The sequence below is a fragment of the Anomalospiza imberbis genome, chromosome 10, assembly GCF_031753505.1.
Source record: "Anomalospiza imberbis isolate Cuckoo-Finch-1a 21T00152 chromosome 10, ASM3175350v1, whole genome shotgun sequence".
Lineage (NCBI taxonomy): Eukaryota > Metazoa > Chordata > Aves > Passeriformes > Viduidae > Anomalospiza > Anomalospiza imberbis.
In genome coordinates, this window is record NC_089690.1 from 6339806 (window position 1) to 6360646 (window position 20841).

Genomic DNA, 20841 nt, shown 5'->3' on the forward strand with positions numbered 1-20841 from the left:
TATAACACTCAGCCAAGGTAATATCAAAATATATTTTATTCTGGACCTCTTTCAGATCTGATTCAAATTACAGTTGTCAAAGCAATACAATGCAAAGGGAAACTGCAACAGAAAATGTGCCTAGAAGGGATATAAGGGCCTTGGGGACAAATCATTGTGATGTAGAACCAAAATACATCATAAAGTGTAATTAACATGGTCCAGGACAGTATAGAACATCTATATCAGTCTTCTTTAGACAATAATCATGAAAACTGAACAATAAAAGTCCTTTAAACAAGTACAAAAAACTGTCATGGGCTGGTTTACACTTTTACAACAGTTGTAGTTTAACTGGATAACTGAAGAAATGATGCAGACATTTTAATCCAGTGCTATAGGTAGGCTCACAGAATTAGACCCAAAGGATTTGTAACTCCAAATGAAACCATTACTACTACAATGTCAATGTCAGGAGAGAGAGAAAATTACTTCTGTATTCTAGAATTACTGTTCTGCACACTGCAGTCTGTTGAGGACAAGATTGCAAAGTACACTGGACTAGCAACAACATGCAGACTGTTTTCTTGTATTTACCCACAAATGTCAAAAAAACATTATGAAGTAAAAATGAATGATTATTTAAAAATTAAAAAAAAAAAAACCAAAAACAAAACAAAAACATGCCTCAAGTTATTGTCAAGCTTCAAACTTAAAGGCAGAGAAAGCGAATTATGTACTGAAAACTACTGATCTGAAGCACTATTAACACTAAATCTGCAATCCACTCGAAATGGCAGATTTTCCTGGTTCATCTGCCTCCCACCAGACTGACAGTGAAGACAGTCACACTTTCACAGCTCGTGGTATTTCAGAGCTTTCTCTAGAGGGAGAAGTGAGGACTGCTCCATGTCTCCCTCCCTACGGAAAATGTCAGGGATCTTGATGGAGATTTACTGCTGTCTCCCGAAGCCGCATTTGCTTCTAACATGCCACAATGTTGCTTCTGCTTTCTTCAGGCGTCTGGACAGGGTGGAAGTGATCCCACCGGGGAATGTGGCTCTACAGGGCTTTGGGAAGGGAGGAGCTATCCTGCCCATCAGCCAAAAAGGAACTGGGCTAAATCCAGCAGGCCCTGCTCTGGCAAAACCCCACAGACACCGGGGGACCCTCGGCTCGAAGGGGATGAGGCTGATTTTGTCCACGCTGGGGGTTCGGCACGGCCCCGCACCGCCAGCGCTCGCCTGGCAAGGGAGAAGTGACAGACAGCGGGATTCCTGGTGAAGTAAAGATTGGAAAAATCGGGTCCCAAGGCTCCCCTGTGCTGAACAGACAATCTTGTACTTACAGGCTGAACCCCGCAGTTTGCAGTGGCAATGAAGCTCCTTTAATGAATTAACGTGTCAGCTGCTGAGGTCACTCTGCTGGCAAACCGGCACGGCCGCCCTGTGCCACCCACTGCTCTCCCTAAACACAAAGGACATTCCCACGGAACAACGCCCCATCAGACACCCCAGCATGAGGTAAGCAGTGTAAGGAAAAAGGAGTGCTTTTTAAAATGAAAATCAATTAAAACTGGTAGAAATCTTTGGCCTTTCTCTCAAGATGCATTAAAGTGTCACGAAATCAAGAAACATGCTTCGAAATGCCATGTCGCTCGGACTCTGGTAACTACTACCTCCCCTCCACCCAACCCAGAAAAAGAGGCACTTTTAGTGTTTCATATAAGATTTCCAATCATCTAGTAGACATGCTAAATAACCCTGCACAATGGTAGTCCCAGAATAAACTCAGTTTATCAACATTACAAAGAGTCTAAAAAAGCTTTTATGAAGACCTAGATATTCTCTTAACTACACTAAAAAGTCCACTGGTTGGGAATCTTTACATCAATTTAAAAATGCAGAAAAAGGTGAAGTAAAAATAGAAAAAGACGAACTCTACAGAAACCTGGATCTGGTCATGCAAAAATGACAAACGGGATTCTGAGATGGATGCACAGAAAGACAGCAAACTCAAGAGCAGTTCATTTCTTATCCCATCATTAATTCTGAGCCCAGCTTTTCCCCTTCCTTTTATCCTGTGTTTGGATTTTTGCCTGTTATCGTGTTGAACTGATAAAAACGGGAACGACTCCATCTCTAAGACTGAGTGTGCACGTACACGCTACACCAAGTCAGGGCCTTGCTGCCATTTGGCTTCCCCTTTGAAAGGAGCAATTTGGACAGTCTACCCCACCCTGGAACACGAGGCCTTTGTGCTATAAAAAGCAGCAATTAACGTCACGGTTCTGTGGTGTTTTTGTCTGGTTTTTGGTTGGCAGGGTGGCAGAACCTGGCGTGCGGCGGCTCCGTGCATGCGGGGCGCGGGAGCAGGAGCAGCACTGTGGCATGCGAGGCAGGACAGCAGGACAGCTACGGCTGGAGCTCGGCTCGGGGACGCTGGCCCCATGGCAGCGGGACACCTGGGCTCGGGGACGCTGGCCTGGCCCCACGGCAGCGGGCACTGCTGGCCCTCGCCGGGGCAGGGGCTCTGCCCGCGCGGCCGCGGCGCTCGAGCCAACGGAGCCGAAGCTCCTGCCGGCCCCACACCTGACAGCCCTGGTCTGGACACGCTGGAGCTCTGGTGTTCTCTAGTTCTGAGTGTGTGATGCTACGCTGAAGCAACCAGAATTGCAACCAAAAACAGCCGATGATTGAGAAAGAGGAAAATGGCAATACCCTAAAACATGGCTGTATGATTTTGCAGCTATGTCACAGAATTCCACAATTCGGTTTAGATTGGCTGAAAGAATCATCCAATAACTTTTATGAAAATGAATAAACTGTCCATATTAAAATACAAAAGTACTATCAAGAATCACTTCTGACTTTCAGATTTAAATTCAGTGCAATTGACAAATGCATTGCTAAACAAAAAATGCAGCTTAAACATACTCAAAACATTTGTGTCTATTCCTGGGAGCACAGTTTAGAATTATTGCACAGATTTTTTTTTTTATTTTTATTTTTTTTTCATTAAATGACAGAGGTCAGCCACAGTCATGGACCTCCAGCAATAAAAGCAATATTTCAAGTGCCAGACACTCAATATATTAGGTTTCCTACATATTGTAACTCACAGGGTAATTGCTCTAAACATTTGCAATATGTTCCAAAACCCTAAAAATAGCTGGCACAGAACCACCACAGATAACTGTCTTTATGGATATGACTTGGTGTTGGTTTCAAACACTGTGTATGATAGCAGTATAATCCTGGGGTGTATATAAACCATGTATTATTGTTGACTTGTCTTAACCACTGGCAAATTGCTACCCTACCTTAGCCAAACTCAGACTTGCTTCAAGTCATGTTTATTTCATGGAAATAGCAGAAATCGATGCCTAAAGAACAATGGTTAAAATGTCAAAGCTGCATTATCTCAATTAAATGAATTTATACTTAACTTGGAGGGGGGAAAAAACCCCAAACGAATAAAAAAATAGGTTAGAGACTAACAATCATAAGTCACAAAATTAATTGTGATTGAAATAGTGTTATAAAACCGATAACTTTGCAAAGCTCTGTAATATAAACCATTCCTTAAGTAAAATGTCTGTGACATAAATTTGACAACCTCTCTTTTTATAAATTTACACTCTTGGAATCTTATGCAAGACATGATGCAACCTTTTCAACTACACATACGCATAAACACAACCTCATGCTATCATTTACAAATAAAATCACTATTAGTATACTTTTAATCACATGAGCAGAAAAAGGTTTGCCATATACATCTGTCATTGTAAGAAAAATACTTGATATTGTAAACAGAGTAAAAGACACTATATAGTAGTGATTATTAAAAAAATAGCAGCTTACATCTACCCTATATTTGGAAAAAAATGTAGTCACAAGATACAATAAACTGCAGGACTGGAGCAGCAGGGGAATTAGTGCAAGTATTCATCTTTTAAATAAGCTGAATCACTGCTATTAAAATAAACTTGAAGCAAGTCCTCTGTTTAAGATCTTTTTTTTTTAAATCTAAGGTAGTAAACATTTTGCCTCTTAATGGCAGTGTTATCAAATATATGCCAAAGATTTTATTTTAATAAAGAAAAATTACATGAAATACTTTTAATACTGGAGTTTGGTTACAATTATACATCTAAGCTCCTACAAATAATGATGGGCAACTCTCAAAGAAGCTGTGGCATGAACCCTTGTCCAGAAAGATCTTAACCTCTTAAACAAAATCCCCCAGCTATACTTTGCTCCTTTTCACAATAGTGCACAATTTAACCATATTTAAGCTATGGTCTTAAAGCAACAGAAGATGCATTTTTCCTTTTTATTTTTTCTCTTTTTTTTTTTTTTTTTTTTTGCATCCCTGTTTGTTTTCTTTTTCCTGTGTTTTTGTGCCCTTCTGTTCTTAAGTTTGGCAGAATTATGTCCCAAATAAGAAATTACTGCATTTCAGCCACGTCACCAGAAAATCAAACATAGCATTATACCCATTTCCTTCCTGCTTTGTAGATGAGAAGGATGTGGAATACCACGCCACAAAGAAGGATTTTTTTTCCTTAATTCTTCTCTTTCCCTAATCCCTTTTCCACCCTCCCTCTGTTCACAAAATTGTGCTCTGGGAGCCACAAAATGTACCAAACATTATCAGGTTCAAACTACCTCTTCAAAGAATGCATCAAAACATGTTTCAAAGAAACGCCTTTTTTTTTTTTTTTTTCCAAGGTGAAAAAATATAAACAAGAAACTAAATCACTCCCTTACTTCATGCATCCGTAAACTTAACCAAAACAAAACAGAAAACCCAATGTTTAAAAGCAAAGAAAAAAAACTACTGCTGCAGATTTCTGTAAGTCCATTTTCGCTGTACACACAAACTGCTCAGCTACTGAGAAGGAAAACAAAAATACCCCACAAATCCACGTGAGAATGGATTTGATGGGGGAAGGGGTAATGAAGGCTGCCATTAGTATCTTCTGATTTTGGTATGTATATGGGTCTGCTCTTGTATATGGTATATTTCTCTCTCTCTCTCGCTCTCTTCTGTTTTTCATATCCAAAAACCTTTAAATGTTATTTTGGGGCACAGCAGATTCCAGCACTTGGTGAACAGGATTCACAAGCTGTGACAAAACTCTGTCATCCTCTTCAGGGTGTAAATTTTTTTTTTTTTCTTTCTCCTCTTTTTTTTTTTTTCCTCCTTTTTTTTATATACAGTATATGTATATATTTCTTTTACATTTGGCTGTAGTGGACTGGCCATGGTTCGATTGGGACTATAGCAGTACATGGGTCAGGGACAGTCATTTTGGCTATGTACACATTCATAGTCGGTCCATGGCTTCCAACTAAGAGCGCTATTTCCGGAGGTCTAGTACACAAACCTGCAAAGAGAGAGACACACTTACAGCAGCTGCACAGCACCACGGGGTTCTACAGCTCTGGGTGAAGGATCAGAGCAAAACCTGCCACATGGATTGTGTAAGCTTAACTTTGTATCTATTACAATGATTAAATAATGACCAGGTGAGCTCTTTATGAACTAAGGGTGCTGCTGCCTCCAGAATTACTATCAGAGCAGCAGCAACATCTTATGTAAGCTGTTTGCCTGTTATTAAATACTGTGAGGTTGAGAACTTACTCGAATCTAGTTTGTAAAAATATAAAATGAAATTAAAGTACATGGACACGTACTAAAATAGATCAGAAAACCAGTTAACAGTGTACAAATTCCAGTTTTAGTCTTCCCAAAATTTCCACTAAGTAGTACTTCTGGGTCTGTCAGATATAGAAATCTATATAACCAAGATAATACCAGCTGCAAGCACATTTAAAACAGAGTGGAGGAGAAGGGCTTTTGCTACCTTCTACGATTAAGAACTAACTCTCTATGACAGAGAACAAACTAAGCCCAACATTTTTCAAAATATCAGAAACTAAGTGAAAACCAATCTATTCCAAGTAAAATCAGCTTCTTGGGCCAAATTACTTGGAGGACTGGAAAGGTTACACAGCATGTACAAACAAGGGTCATCTGGGGGGAGTGACAATCAATTTCTACTCAGGATATGCCTCGAGCTTTTGTCCTTTTATGATATTGCCTACACTTGCAAGACTAAGATGATATAAAGTCCAATCAAAATTAATTCTCTAAAATTTAGGCTTCTTAAAATCCAGAACTTCCTATTTTGTGATTTGAACTCTAACAAAACAACCTTACTTACCAGCAAGGAGCATTCATCAAGAGGGAATTGCTTTGGCACCTGTGCTAAGATGCCACCTGAGACTCTGCACTATTAAGCTGCCAGGATGGCTTTTTGCTGATGTTTGTTAAAGGAAGCTACAGCACTTCAAAACACAATTCCCTTATCAGCCTTATTTTACTTTAATTTTGCTTTTCCTTAGGTTTTCCTCTTCTTTCTTTGCAAACCATGATGAGACAGAGGCAAGCAAAAGCCCCAGGACTGTTCTCCTTATGGAGACCCTGCACATTTCCATCCCACTGCAGCTCTCTGCAGGGCAGTGTCAGAGCAGCCAGGAGGTGATGCTCCAACACCCTGCAGTGAAATGACAGTGGGAGCATTCATGATTAGTTAAACATGATTTTATTCCCTGCTTTTCCTAGGCAAAGTAAGCAGACTGATATTTATATATAGCTGCTGACATTTTTAGGAACTTTTTAATTACAAGCATTTAGAAATCTGCACTTTGTTTTACTGTTGAATGCAATGCAGAAGGTATTTCATTTCTGTCATGCATTATAATAATATCACCTACACTGAACATTTTCCCTCAAAAAGGGCAGAGAAAAAAAAAACAAATTTGTTTCCAAACCAGCCACACTGAACACACTGACACAGTAGGCCCCAGAAGGAACAGAAAATATAGACTGGCAATATCTCCACCTTCTGAGGTTTTTGGACTGCAATAAAGATATTCTCCTTAAAATACCACAGCAGGGTTACAGTTGAAAATCTACAGGTGAGCTGGCTGTATTCAACCTTCAGCTAGAGAAGGAAATTCTGTCTCCATTGTTGGTTATAAGATTTCCAGAAGATGTTTGTTATTAGAACACCAACCAAGTCAAGCAACACTTACTGAACCATCTGAAGCACTTGCTCCAACTTTGTCTCCTGCTGCATTCCAGCAAACCTCAAAAATCCCTCCTGTTCCCCGATAACTGTGAACTAGGGCACCTGTCTAAAAAAGGGACAAGGCAAGCAATTAATACAGCAAAATCAAAGTGAACAAGCACAATTTGTACATGTAACATTCCCCCACTGCTTTGAAAAGCTAGAATTCTCAGAGGAAAGTGGTCCAGAAGACATTTGTGGACAGTCTCAGCACCTTGTTAAAAATGTGGCACAACCATTGCATCTTGAGCTCCTGTGTTTGACGGGCAAAACCAGGCACGGTCACGACTGTTTCCAATTACTAAAATGAGCCTTTCAGAAATTAATGCCCCATGCCCAGTAGCCAGAGATCGCATCATGCCTGACAACAAAGTCTTCAGACTTTCTAACATAACCAGCCCTTTTTTTCTGTCAGAAATACAAAACAAGTAATAGTGTCCTTTTTGAGGAAGTTTCATAGAAATACTTTGTCATCATCATCTTCCCTCACTTTGCATTCTCTTGTTTGTCAGTGAAATTCAATGAAACAGCCAATCAGATTAGTATGTCTACACCCAGTCATCATTTTTCACAAACGCCCCTGTTTTATCAGGAATTGAAAATTCAGAGTTAACAAAGACTATTTTTGGATGAAATATGTTCTTGGAGAAACTTTTTTTCAATGTGGGGTTTTGTTGGTGAGTTTTTGGTTGGGTCTTTTTGGCTTGTTTTTTTTTTGTCTTCTTGGTTTTTTGCTAAGACAATGTAAAGACAAGTATTACTTCACCATAGACAAGCATTCAAAGTGAGGAATTAAAAGTACAACCATTAAAAGAAAGTATCTCAAAACAAAGAGAAAACCAATGTGTTAGGAATTACAAAGCTCTTTGTGGCTGAAGTATGATAGATAATCAAAGGCTGGAAGGATGGAAGAGACCAAAAACACAAATTCTCAACACCGACAAGAGCAATACCTGTGTATTCCAGATGTGTACACATTTGTCAAAGGAGCCACTGGCCAGGTACCTGCCGTCAGGACTGAAAGCTACACTGTACACAGGTTCTTGATGTTTTGTCAGAGTATGAATACAAATTCCTCTGTCTACATCCCATAACCTAACAGTAGAATCAAAGGATGCACTGCCAAGGGGAAAAAAAAACAGATTAATTACATCTCAACACAATATATTTTTGTTGCCAATACAAACAGAATATGATAAAGTATCTCAGGTGCTTCAAAACATTCTGTGAACTTACATTTATAGAAAGTGAGGTAAAAATAATGCTTAACAAGCATTTAAAACCAGGAATAAATAGTACCTTGCTAACATAAGATTGGCATTTGGATTATTTGTTCCTGGTCCTGTAGGACTCCATTTAATAGTATAAATTTCTTTGTTGTGTGCTTGTAAATCATGGACACAACTGTCTTGTTTCATACTCCAGATCTATGAAAAAAAGGGAGGAAAACACAAATAATTTAGCACAATATTGTACTAAAATGCATTTTACATGTTTCTTCTGTATCATTTGCAGGCTGACTTATCTTTTAGGCTACTCAAAACATTTGCTATGATTGCTAGGTTTCTAGAGTAATTATGCCAAATTTTATTCCAAGACCTTTCATTCTTGGTGTTCTAATTCCCCAGTGAGGTTAATTAATAATAAAGGTGCTGCCTGCAGAAACCAAACTGCCTGAGCGAACTGCAAACCCCTTGAAAAGTGCAGGGATGAGAGCAGATGCTGAAATGAGAAGAGCAATATGTAAATGTTCACGTCTGAGTTGATAAAATATCACAGTCCTATTTTTAAATGAACTTCTTGCTACACAGACTGAGTGAAATAAAGGGATAGTAGAGAAATTTTCTGTTTTCATACAAATCCAGAGACACAAATACCACTATGGCATTTTCCTGACTTATTAGTATTTGCACTGCCAGATGTCAGTGTTCAGTACTTCACAGAGTTCATTAGAGGACTCTAAATCCTGTATGCTCATGCTCAACAAACAAAATAACTTTATTCTATTAAGAGTTTACATGTCCTCTACAGAAGGGATTTGGGAAGGCTTTCCTACATGTGAAATTTGATATGGCAGATAACCACCTGAATGCTATTTTTAATAATACCTGTCTCAGTAATGCTTTTAGTTCATTTTTCCTTGGAAAAAGCTACCAGGAGCATGTTTAAGCCCATTTGTGTTTAAGATGCAACTGAGGTGCACGTGTAAATAAATGGTGCTTTTCAGAACTGCTGCTTTGCTGAAGAGGAAATTGATTTTCAATGTGCAGAGAGAATTGAAATTGTATTTCCAGTTTAATTGATGGGATCAAAATCTAGCTTCTCTTCCCAAAACTAGCACAGATGAGAGTCCATATCAGCTGCCCTAGAGAGTATTATGCTGTAGATAGAAACTGACCAAGTAAATAAATCACTAGGCACCTTCCATGTGCTTCCAAACCTGGTATTTATTCCTTCTGCCATTGAAAAGTAAGTGATCCACAAGTGATTAGTGATGTGTAGACTTATCCTCCAGCACTTGGCTTTTGAGCTAATCCTGAACAAAACAGTAACATTCTTTCCAGCCTGGGCTCCATTCAAAATAGCCACCAAGAAGTTAATTGCCTGAATCCCACAAATGCTGACATATTCCCAGTTGTCACCTCTCCTCATGGAGAGGCAGCAGCAACATCAGCTCAAGCTCCAGACTGGAATTCATCACCCTGGAGTTTCAGCTGTTTAAGTATTAAATACCTGGCTTAAGCTGGATATTTTGACGCCATCCACTGCCAGTGGAGAACAACTGATGCTCTCAAGGGTTTCCTCATCACACTTGACTTAAGACACTTAACTTAGGAAAGGATAACTTGCTCTTCAGCAGTGCTAGACAGTGTTGACTGGAGATGTCTAGACATCCAGCTTTAGACTGGAGGCTTAATGCTTAAGTGTTTGTATTTAGATAAGGTGATTTCCCTTGCCAGAGCCTGACCGTGTGCCAGCAGGAGGGATATGTGGCTGCTCATTCAGCCATTCCCTGATTAAATACCAGTAAGCTGGATGGAATTAACTGTCCCAAGGGATACCAGTAGGACAGTGCTGTCAATGTAAAAAATGTATCCCGAAACTCTACCAAACACAGTGCCGAAGGTCCCAGTGAATGTAAAGCATCTGTAACATGGAAGCAGCACAGGCCTGTCAGGCATGATCAACCTCACTTCTGCTGGTGACAGGTTTGTAAGGATCTCTAGAGTGTCCTGAAATCACATGTGTAAGCTGCAGTGTCCTCTGCACTCACAAGTTTGCCCCTGTTCTACAAGAAAGCACGTAGCTGTGAATCACTTGGAGGACAAGTGTGGGTGTGATTGAAAACTGCAGAATGACTCCTGATGAACTGGAAAAATCCAGGAGTGCACATGGCCTCTGAAGAAACAACATGCCAAAGATCTTAACTACAAAGAAGGAGAAAGCAGAAGAAAACCAGGAAAGGAGCAAGTCACCCGTTCTTATATGCGCTACCTGACATGCATTCCAACTTTTTTTCTTTTAACCAAAAGCAACCATCAAGAGTGACAGCTTAATGATTAATGACCTGATTCTGTGAACAGCTAAAAGCACCTAATAAATCATGCTCCAAGTCTCAGGCTAGCAGCCTGTAACAAGTTCTCTGGACCAAAGCTTGGCCCTGATTAACAAGGATTTCTAGGATTGCCTAACCTTGTTATATTAAAAAAGAACAAATGCAGGACAACACAGCAAGTACAGTGATACTGCTGGAATGTCCAGGCTAATGGAGTGCATTCCAGAGTCTACAGCCCCAGAGCTCCCATTACCTTTAGAGTCATGTCATCAGAGCAGGATGCCAGCAGATTGCCAGTTGGATCCCATTTGATTGCATTTACTTCATTCTAAAAGAGAACAATGAGAGTAAGTTGGAGTCTGCCCTTCCATTATAAAATGATGGTTTACAAAAGATAAAGCTCGACAGCAGTAGTGAACATTTGTGTAATTATCAGGATTTTAACACTTAATTTTTATTCATAACTTTGCCTTCAATAACAACTAAGAGCTTTTTGTTATCCATTTATCACATTTCCCATGCGTTCTTGTACACCACCTGGTAAAATTTTAACGTTGCCGTGCTTCTTCTTCTAAAGTTCACTCTTGCACCCTGGCACTGGTAAAACAAGCTGCACACGGGGGTGAGAGTTGTTCTGATAATCACAGAGTTTGTGATTACTTCAAGACCTTAACCACAACTACCTATGTGTGCATCTCCTGCCTGTAGCCAATTACACAAGTGCTGGGTATGGGTAAGTTTACTGAGCCCCCAATCTCTCACTAATAAAAATATCACACAGCAACCCCCTTTTTGCAGTACTTACTGTGTGACCCTGGAAGGTTTTGATGGGCCTATCTTGTCCTAGTTTACAAACGTGAATACACATGTCTGTACTGCAAGAGGCAAATGTGTTGTTACTCTGCCAATCAACATCTAATGCTGGTGCTAAAAGGAAAAGAAAGATATTTAAAGCTATGGTACCCACTCTGCAGGAATTTGATGTACAAATTTACCATGCACTTTCTTGGAACATAAGGAAGCAATCATTAATTTTACAGCAGATCTGAAGATAAACACTATGAACAGTAAGAAATGCAGCTAAAACTTGTCTTACACAAAATGGAACAAATTTAATGTAAGTCATCATAATATGGAACATATTTGAAATCAAAGTTATACCAAAGACAGTGCAGCAGGACGTCAAGCTGTAGTTAAGTCATCTATAAACAAATCTCAGGAGTCAGCACAAGGAACAGGTTCCCACAACTTCACTCATCATCATGCATGAGCTCATCTCCACCAGCAGCTCCTGCTCGTGCTCAGGGATGGGTGAGGATTTATTTCCTTTCTTAATTCCAGTATTTAAGGTGTGATAACTTGAAGCTTAATCATGGGCAACATGTTCCATTTGACCAAGCCAGCTATTTATGGCAGACAGCACAGAGAGAAGTGCCTGGAGTAAATGCTGAGTTGATGTTTCTGACTGCTGTCATGGCACTGGAAATGTGGCGCGAGAGGAATAAGGAGTGGGAACGAGACACATTTCTTAAAGGCCTTCAACGGCATGTCTGCCCTCCTGCCCATTCTGTTTTCCAGCTAATTCTGGCAGGATTGCTCAGCACACAGCTCACAAAGCAATTTGTCTGACCCCCTGCACTCCCACCCCAGCTGGCCAGTGAACAGCTTTCAGACGGTTTGTGGCCAAACAATCCGGGGACAGCGGAACAATGGGACACGGGGTGGGATCTCTGCAGCAGGAGGATGCAATGCAGTCCTTAGGTGATAAACACTAATCTCTTGTGGCCCGCCCACATGATTTGTCTGCCACCATACCACAGAAAGTCAGGAATACTTGGATTATTTATCTCTTATGACTTTGTTGGAACTGCAATAAAACTGAGTTATAAAATCAGAACAAATCTATCTTTGTTTGCATTCTCAATATTCCAATACGGGACTATAAGTAACCGAAGACTAGCTGTAAGATTTTTAAATTATGCAAATAAGCACCACAAACATCAGATTTTTAAATTTATTTTTTTAAATAACATATTTTTGTCTTTGCAGATGACAAATCTAAATGATGAAATCAAGACTTACCAGAATGAAAAGGAAACTGCTGCTTGGCTTCGCCAGTGTGGGCATCCCAAATAATTGTGGTCTGTGTTAAACAGATAAATAAACAATAAACAAACTTGTACAAATTGCTGATTTCCCCACAACTACCACCACTCACAAGTATGAGAATACCTACCCTGCTCACCATCACCCAAACCTGCTCTTGATTATACATTGCTAGAGTTTGATCCAGTACTAAAAGAAATAGTAGTAGATGTACAGAAAACAGTAGAAAATTTAAGATTGCATTAGAAAGGTCTTTAGCCACAACATTTTGGGGTCTAGAGGGAAAAAGGAATTTGTGGGCTTTTAAACAGTTTTATCCCCTTAGCCCTATTTATATTCTTGTAATCCATTCCACACACCTATTGTAAATTTCAGCACTTGTATATTCAAATTGTAGTATCAGCTACTCACATGTTCCTAAGGAGATGTTATTAACAATTAGCCACATACTGAAAAATTTAAGGGTGTAAGTTCCTTCTATGTTGTTCTCTGCCAATGCTTTCATACCCTTCTGGTTAAAGAAATCTTACATGACAAAATCAGTATCTTATCATCAGTATGTTATAAGCCAATATCCCTGCCCTACCTCAATGATCAATGAAAATTTTAACACCAAATTCAATGGAAGCATGAACTGACCACACAAAGTAATTATGGAGAAGGAGCCTAAGGTTGGGTCATTCTCTCTGCTAAAGCAGAATATTTTTCAAAGCATAATCTCAGTTTGTCTAAGAAGTTTTATTGACTGAAATAAGGTTTCTATTTCTTCCTTATTTTCCTGCAAATGAAAGCTGTACCTCCACAAATATTTAAAAACTGGCATAACCATCACAGATGCCAAAAGAGTAAACACATCCTTTCCATGCTTTGAGACATTAAATTTTCCTTCCTTTGTGCCAGCACAAACATTTAAAAAGCTGGCTAATAAAGCAAACCAAGTAAATGCATGCAGGGAAAAAAAAAACAAAGGAGAAAATTTACTACTTTACAGTGACACTGCCAGTTTTAAGTGGTTGTACTGAGGTTGCAGTTTGCCACTCTAAGAGAGAACCTTTGCTGACTTCTGCACCTTGAATCAGTTACAGAGGAAAAACATCAACTCTCCTTACTCTTGCTATAGTCTATTTGATCTCTGAATTCACTTAAGGTGCATTTCCCATCACTCTGCACCCTTCCTACCATTCACACATAAAACCTCTCACACTAACAGCAGCTCTGAACTGGGAGACCTTGTAAACCTGAATTTGTTTAGAGATGTGAAATAAACACAGTAAACAATGAGCTCCATGGCATTACACAACTAGCACCTCCCCGGTCACATATATCAACTTCCCTTATGTTCCAGCTCTGATCTTTGTAATCAGCCTCAGCTTTGATTGATATCCAACTCAGCCTCGACCTATCCCTCTAGTACATTTCTTTTTCCTAAGGCTTTGCATGAAGTGCTTCACTGAATTTAGATGGTTTGGTTTTACAAAGGTTTAATGTTTCTGGTTTCAATACACTTATTTTCCAACTCAGACTAACCTAAATGGGAAGAGATCCACAGACACTGAAATCTAGGAAATTAAAATATCTCAACAAACTACTATAAAACCCAAGGAAACACAGCTAAGCATAACAAGATCTTTGTAAGCACATATTTACATCCCATGCCTTTAGTGTCATTTACTTACTTTGCATAGTTTTGCTATTTTGCTTACAGTTAGATTATAAAGGTGAAGGAAAGAATTTTAATTTTACCAAAGATTATCTCACCTTGTCCACTCCTGCACTTAAAATGAAGTTTCCTTTCTTGTTCCATTTTAACGCAAATATAGGACCTTTATGTTGCCCTAAGGTGCTGGCAAGATTACCTGAAAATTTATATTGATATGAATACATTAAAAAATAAAAAACTATGCCGTGAGCCACAATATAGGAAAATATATTGTAAATTAAAAAGTATTTTGCTTACCATCTTTAGTCCATATCCTTGCAAAGCCATCATAAGACCCAGTAGCTAGAAGTGTACCTTCACTCTGCCAGCAAAAAGGTTATTTATTTTTACTGCTTAACTCAAAGTTAAAGAGCACAGAGCATATTTGAGGTAGAATAGATCTGCATAGGATTTAAGATATTTTATTGATTGCAAGTTATTAGAAAGAAGCTCCTGAAGTACAATAAAAGAAGTTACAACGCTCATCAAAACAGAAATATTTCAGGTGCTGCCACAGAGGCCACCGCTGCTGTCACCTAAAATTTGCCCATGAGGTGCTGTAAGCAGGGCTCTCCTGGGAGCGTTTGGAGCGCTGCCACGAGCACTTACGTTCCAGTCCAGCGAGGTCACGTCCTTGTTGCTGGGCACATCCTGCCCCCCTTCCCGGATGCAGTGCCGGAGCACCAGCTGCGTGGAGCCGCTCGTGCTGTTCTCGCTCAGGTTCCATATCCGCGCCGTCGAATCGCCAGACCTGCACGCACCCGTGGGGATAGAAATCCTGCCGTCAGCCACGGCCCAGCCCGTTCGTTTCATGTATGTATCGACACGTGTCGTTATAATCACAGCCCGTAGTGTTATAGAACGTGCAATATACCAGGAACCAATAATATACAATGTGCTATTAATATGCGACATTGTAATATATGGCACATAAAATAATAGATAATATGTATTATACTTCTATATAAAGCACTATATATAGTTATATATTTACATATTACACATATATTTAATATATATTACATGTATATACATATACATTTTATATATATCACATACATACATAGTATGTAATATAAAATATATAATGATATATGATATGTGCGACACAATAGATATGCTGTGTGATGTATATTATAATATATATTTATTCTATACTATAATAACTATAGTTATATGTTATAACTGTATGTTATAGCATATTAATGGATTATATATTAATTAATAATAATAATAATCATCATCATCATCATCCATTTTAAAGCACTATTCTCTAAAGAACAAACAATGTGGCCATTTGATGTTTGGGGCAGGTGTTCCCTGAGCCTTCTGCCCTTGCATCATCATTTATAATGATAACAATAACGTTAATAATAACAATAACAATAATAACAATATCAATATCCATTTTAAAGCACTGTTTTCTACACAGCACCCTGCCATTTGATGCTTGGGGTAGGTGTTCCCTCCATGCAGCAGGAGTGTGCCCCAGCACAGACACTCCACACACACACACACACACACACACGCGTGGGCAGTGCACATACCCTGAGGCCAAAAGGTCACTGACGGGATTCCAGGCACAGATGAACACTTCGGATTCGTGGCCACGCAGCACCACTGCCTTGTTGGGAGGGATTTCCACATCTCCATCTACTTCCATCATATCTGTGTGATTATCTACATTATGGGAAATAACAGCACAGAGAGGTGGATTTTAGTATTTCGGGACATTGTGACTCCTGTATGGTTCAGATTCTTCTGCAATGAGTGCAAGAATTCACAATTTATGTGATTCAAAAATTTGACAGAGCTGTCATGCTCTTTTATTTTTTAAGTTCCAATTAATGAAGCACTATAACAGATGGGGAGTTTCAAAAATGTGAGAAAACTCTTCGCCCCTGTAAACCTTCACATCCAAAAGGATTTAAATTTGGAGCTTCAGAATTAGGGCCAAAAGTTAATTTTTTGCAATGCTAAAAAATAAATGCTGTTACAAGTACTCTGTTTTTCAGGCCCAATACTGCAGAGTACAATATGTTACTAGTCTAGCTTGTGCTGTAGGAATACATTTATAACACATTCATTTTCAAAAATCTCTCTTTTCACCAATTGCAGTCTAACAGGTTTTAAATCTACATCTCTGACACTCCATTTACAAAAGCCTTTAATGAATATAATTACATTTGGTGATAGAGCTAACATAACCAAGCTTCTCAAACTTCATCAGAAATTACCGTGGAATTATGGCAGTGTAACTTTCTGCATGGAAGTGAGATTGAAACCATATTCTGTAGAACATACTAGGGGTAATTCAACTGACAAAACAGTTTTCTTGGCATCTACCATCAATCATTTTCTATTATTAAAAATAAATTCATGATGAGTGCAAATGCAGAATGTAAGGAATGCTGCACAGTTCACCTGCTCCATATTTATTCACTGTGGTTAAAGAAATCATTTCACAGCTATTGCTTAATTTAGCATTAAGGGTTTCCGCCACTGTTTGTGCATGTGAGAAAATAGAAGAGGCTATTAAAACATTAGTATTTTTTCAGAAAGAGCACCATATAAAGCATTGCTTCAGTCAGAGGATCTATGCCAGTCTGAAATGCTGCACAGCCAGCAGGGGTTGCTGGTAGATCACATTTAACAGGGCTGAGATCTGAGGTCTACCCTTCCTCTATCCAGCTCACAGTTATCAAGTAAACACTCCTTTGAGATTTTTAAATTAAAGCAGCAAAGTAGAGACCTCATTTGTTTCAGCCAAAGGATGTATTTCTAGCTTTTTAGCATATATGCTAACAAAAAAAAATCTAGTAAAATCAGCCTGTAAAACTTGTACATGGCTCAATATTAATATTCTCTCAAAAATGGCATTTTTTCAGGTGTTTTTACAGACAGAACTGTAAATCCCATAATTAAACACACAATTCAGACTTCCAGAAGAGTATTTTCAAAATCACAGTTTAATGCCTGACCCAAACTTTTCCATAGTAAGCCTTACTGTAAGATATGTTCCTTTGACCAGTGATGACAAACAGAACCCATTTATTTCACCAATCACAACTAAAATGGAATTCATGAATAGAGCAAACCTGAGAGCAGTTGCATCAAGCAATTTTGAATAGCAAATAGTGAAAACTGATATTGATAAAAGAGACAAGGGACACAGGGCTTGCCCCAGCAACCCTGACCTCAATATCACTAGAAGAGCCAGGTACAGCTCTTGGATCCATGGGTTTTGCAGAACTTTTTGGAAGGTGTTTGAAGAGCTTCACCAGCAACACTCAGTTTTAACCAGCCATGGACTGGCAGACTCCTCTCCTCACTCCTTGTTCAGGACTCAAATTTTTTTCCCCTTTTTATGCCCTGTGAAAAACCTTTAGGTGATGGAAAAGAAGCAGCACTGGAAGTGAGACCAGTCAAGGGAATATTATGAATTAATGAATTCAGAACTTTGACTCCTGCAATCCCACATATCAAAAATGGGGACAGCCAAAGGTGAGACACGATCTGTTCAAGGATGACCCATGGTGAAGGAATTCTCGGCAAGCTGAAGGGTTACTCCAAACTCCACATTTTTACCTTACTGTCTACAAGCTCATACAATGATAAACAACTAGGAAGTGCTAAGCCAGCTTAAAGCAATTTCTGTCTCAACTTACTTGCTATAGTGTGTGCTCCATTCTCCTCTCCATTTGCAGTATTTTCTCCATTTTTTGCTGATCCCTGTTGGTTGGTGGCGGCTGCAGCTGCAGCAGCTGCTGCCTGCTGTTGTGCAAGTTTGTCTCTGTAGGCCTGTTGTCTTGTCTGTACCACATCAGGCATCACTGCATCTATCAGTGAGAGAGACTCTATCGGCCTACCATCAAACAAGGTACCATCCTAAATTACAGCACAGGGAGAAAAGGAAAAAAAAAAAGATAACACCAAGTACAAATTAACATTACGGGCAAAGATTCCAAGCAAAACTAAAGAAAACGTTTTGATTTAATATAATAAAGCGGTTTACATATGGTGCTGGAAGTGGTATCTCATCATTGTTGTGGTCAGGACTGGAATTTTAGTGTAAAGTTAAGTGGCCACCATAAGTATGTAAAAAAGGCCACCACAGGCCTCTGGGAGAGCCTGTGGAATCAAAAGTTACTTGTTTTGAGTTTGCTGAATTGTCTGCTAAAGCAAAAAATTCTGTAAGCTATCTATGAATATGATTTCAAACATGAGTGGCTGCAGCAAAATCTAATGGTTTGTTTGAAAAGAGAGCTGCAAACATTGCAACTCGGGTCACTGACTTGTGAAGTTATAGTCTTATTAAACTAATACTTTCCATAAACATATTATCTGGGGAGTTGACTAGTTTTCTTCCTTTTTTTACACTGTGCTGGCATGCTTTCAAACAACAAGGAAGAATTTTATCCTGAAATGGGCAAGACCCAGTTAAAAATACCCTTATACATATGCTAGGGCTTTGTAAGGTTCTATTTTTAGGGACTACAAGGATTCCTTGCAATAAACATAGGGTCTTCTTCTATTCCTACCACTTGCTTTATTTTTCTGAGGCTTCCTAAGGGAAAGGATTTGCTTCACTAGGACTGTGAAAACCACACAAACAGCAGACATAAGGGAGACTGGAAAGTGAGCAGAATTAATGGGGAAAAAAGTTTCCTTCAGTAATCTGACTGACACACAGAAAGGCTTCTCACCTTCCAGGCACAAATGAGAATGGAAATTGAGGGAGAGTGTCTGCAGCATCAGACAGGAAGATACATAGCTTTCTGTACTCCTGGAATAACCATTTAAACATCAAATTTAACACATCCTGCTCAAGATGAATTAGCCAGCAGAAGCAAAAGGCAAACTGGCATATACCTTCAGCCTTCCTGCCACAAATCCAAACCCTCTCTCTCCTTGGAAATCTTGCCTTTGGGCTCACATTACTTCACTGTGATGACACAGAAGCCCAAACAAGAGCTGCACAGTGCTCTCCCACCTCCCTAGTGCCAGTCTACAAAACCAAAAAATGAAGAGATTACTGGTCTCAATTATCATCCTCTTGCACTGGATGCACTACAACATTAGAGAAGGGTAAAATCTCTGCAGACAAATGGATCTTTGCAATTAGCCAGAACACTGTGCCTGGTGTTGTGTGGCTGCACTGGGCAGAACCCCCACCCACTCATGTCACTCAACTCTGGTTCTACCACTAGAGTCATGGTGAACGCCAGAAGTAGGGAATCTCAAGTAAAAGTAAGTAAATAGGATACAAGACAGTTAAGAAAAAATACTGACATTCAAACTTACTGCAAGCAAGGACACAATGCTCCTGCAGGCAAAGCCTCCTTACCTCATTAATACTGACTTCTGCCTCTACATACTGCAGACCTTTCTGGATGATGGAAATCAAAGCAGCTGGTGGCACCAGAGCACCATTTATATTAGACTGGCTGATATGGCTCTCTATACCAAAGGTAAATGCTGAATGGGAAAACCCTAAAGACAAGGCAAAGACATCAGAATTGATTTACAGATAGACAATGCTACTTGCTGTACCACGGTAGGACCTTCTGTTTAAAACCTGTGCAAATTATACAAAGTATAATGCTATACTTGTCAAAGACTTGTCAAAACACCTCAATTCCCACATAGTTTAAATGTACAAAAAGAGAATATCGAAGTTAATATATAAACACAACAATTATTAATTACAGTATCAACGGCAAAACATTTGTGCACAAGTCAATATAAAATACACAGTTCACTATAGCATTTAAATGTGTTTGCATATTCAAAAACTAAGTGTTCTTACATTGCATCATATGTAGTATTTAATTAAAAAAAATATCCAAGACACAAGACTCGCTTGCTATTTTCACTCACTGATTTGGTACCCATCAAAGTGAAATGAATTCAGCTCATGGTACAGTGCTGCCATAATTGTATACGCTCTGGCATTTAGAGCTACATCAGCACTGTGCACTGATTAAGAAGTGGCAAACATGTTATGGTGCAGCAACGGTAGCTGCTTGCTATTTATTTGATCACCTTGAAAAAGTGAATTTAAGCTAGAGAAAAATAGTTGTTTCAGCAAGTTAACTATTGTCATGGCATTTTTTTCTTAAACCACTTCGGGTTTTTTTTCCTTTTTCCCTGCCAGGTAAGCAAGAAGCTGCCTGCAAACTTTCAAATGAAGATGAAGCAATTTTGTAAGTTTGGCTTCTATGACAAAAGCAATCTGCAACTGGCATAAGACTGTGTAGTAATTTTCAGTAAATTCAGGCAGAAAAATGAGGTTTTGCTTTCTTTTGACAAGTAGAAACTGTAAAAGTCTGCCATCCACCATTGCTTCTGGTGCTT

The 20841-nt window shown here is 39.2% G+C and overlaps 1 protein-coding gene across 5 annotated transcripts in view; it reads right to left on the reverse strand.

The window, feature by feature from the left end:
- Positions 1-632: 632 nt before the first annotated feature.
- Positions 633-20841, reverse strand: part of TBL1XR1 (TBL1X/Y related 1) — a 107912-nt gene continuing 87703 nt past the window's right edge. For 4 of the 5 annotated variants that reach the window (XM_068200327.1, XM_068200325.1, XM_068200326.1 and 1 more), the window contains 13 exons: positions 19832-19977; positions 18153-18372; positions 16032-16164; positions 15094-15235; positions 14743-14806; positions 14544-14641; positions 12762-12822; positions 11485-11606; positions 10933-11007; positions 8423-8550; positions 8077-8242; positions 7089-7190; positions 633-5374 (listed from right to left, as the gene is read on the reverse strand). In XM_068200327.1, the coding sequence (XP_068056428.1) occupies positions 5348-5374; positions 7089-7190; positions 8077-8242; positions 8423-8550; positions 10933-11007; positions 11485-11606; positions 12762-12822; positions 14544-14641; positions 14743-14806; positions 15094-15235; positions 16032-16164; positions 18153-18372; positions 19832-19977 (1484 nt within the window). In that variant the 3' untranslated portion in view covers positions 633-5347. Of the gene's footprint in view, positions 5375-7088; positions 7191-8076; positions 8243-8422; positions 8551-10932; positions 11008-11484; positions 11607-12761; positions 12823-14543; positions 14642-14742; positions 14807-15093; positions 15236-16031; positions 16165-18152; positions 18373-19190; positions 19384-19831; positions 19978-20841 lie in introns of those variants that run through there. The other variant, XM_068200329.1, reaches the window with a different exon arrangement.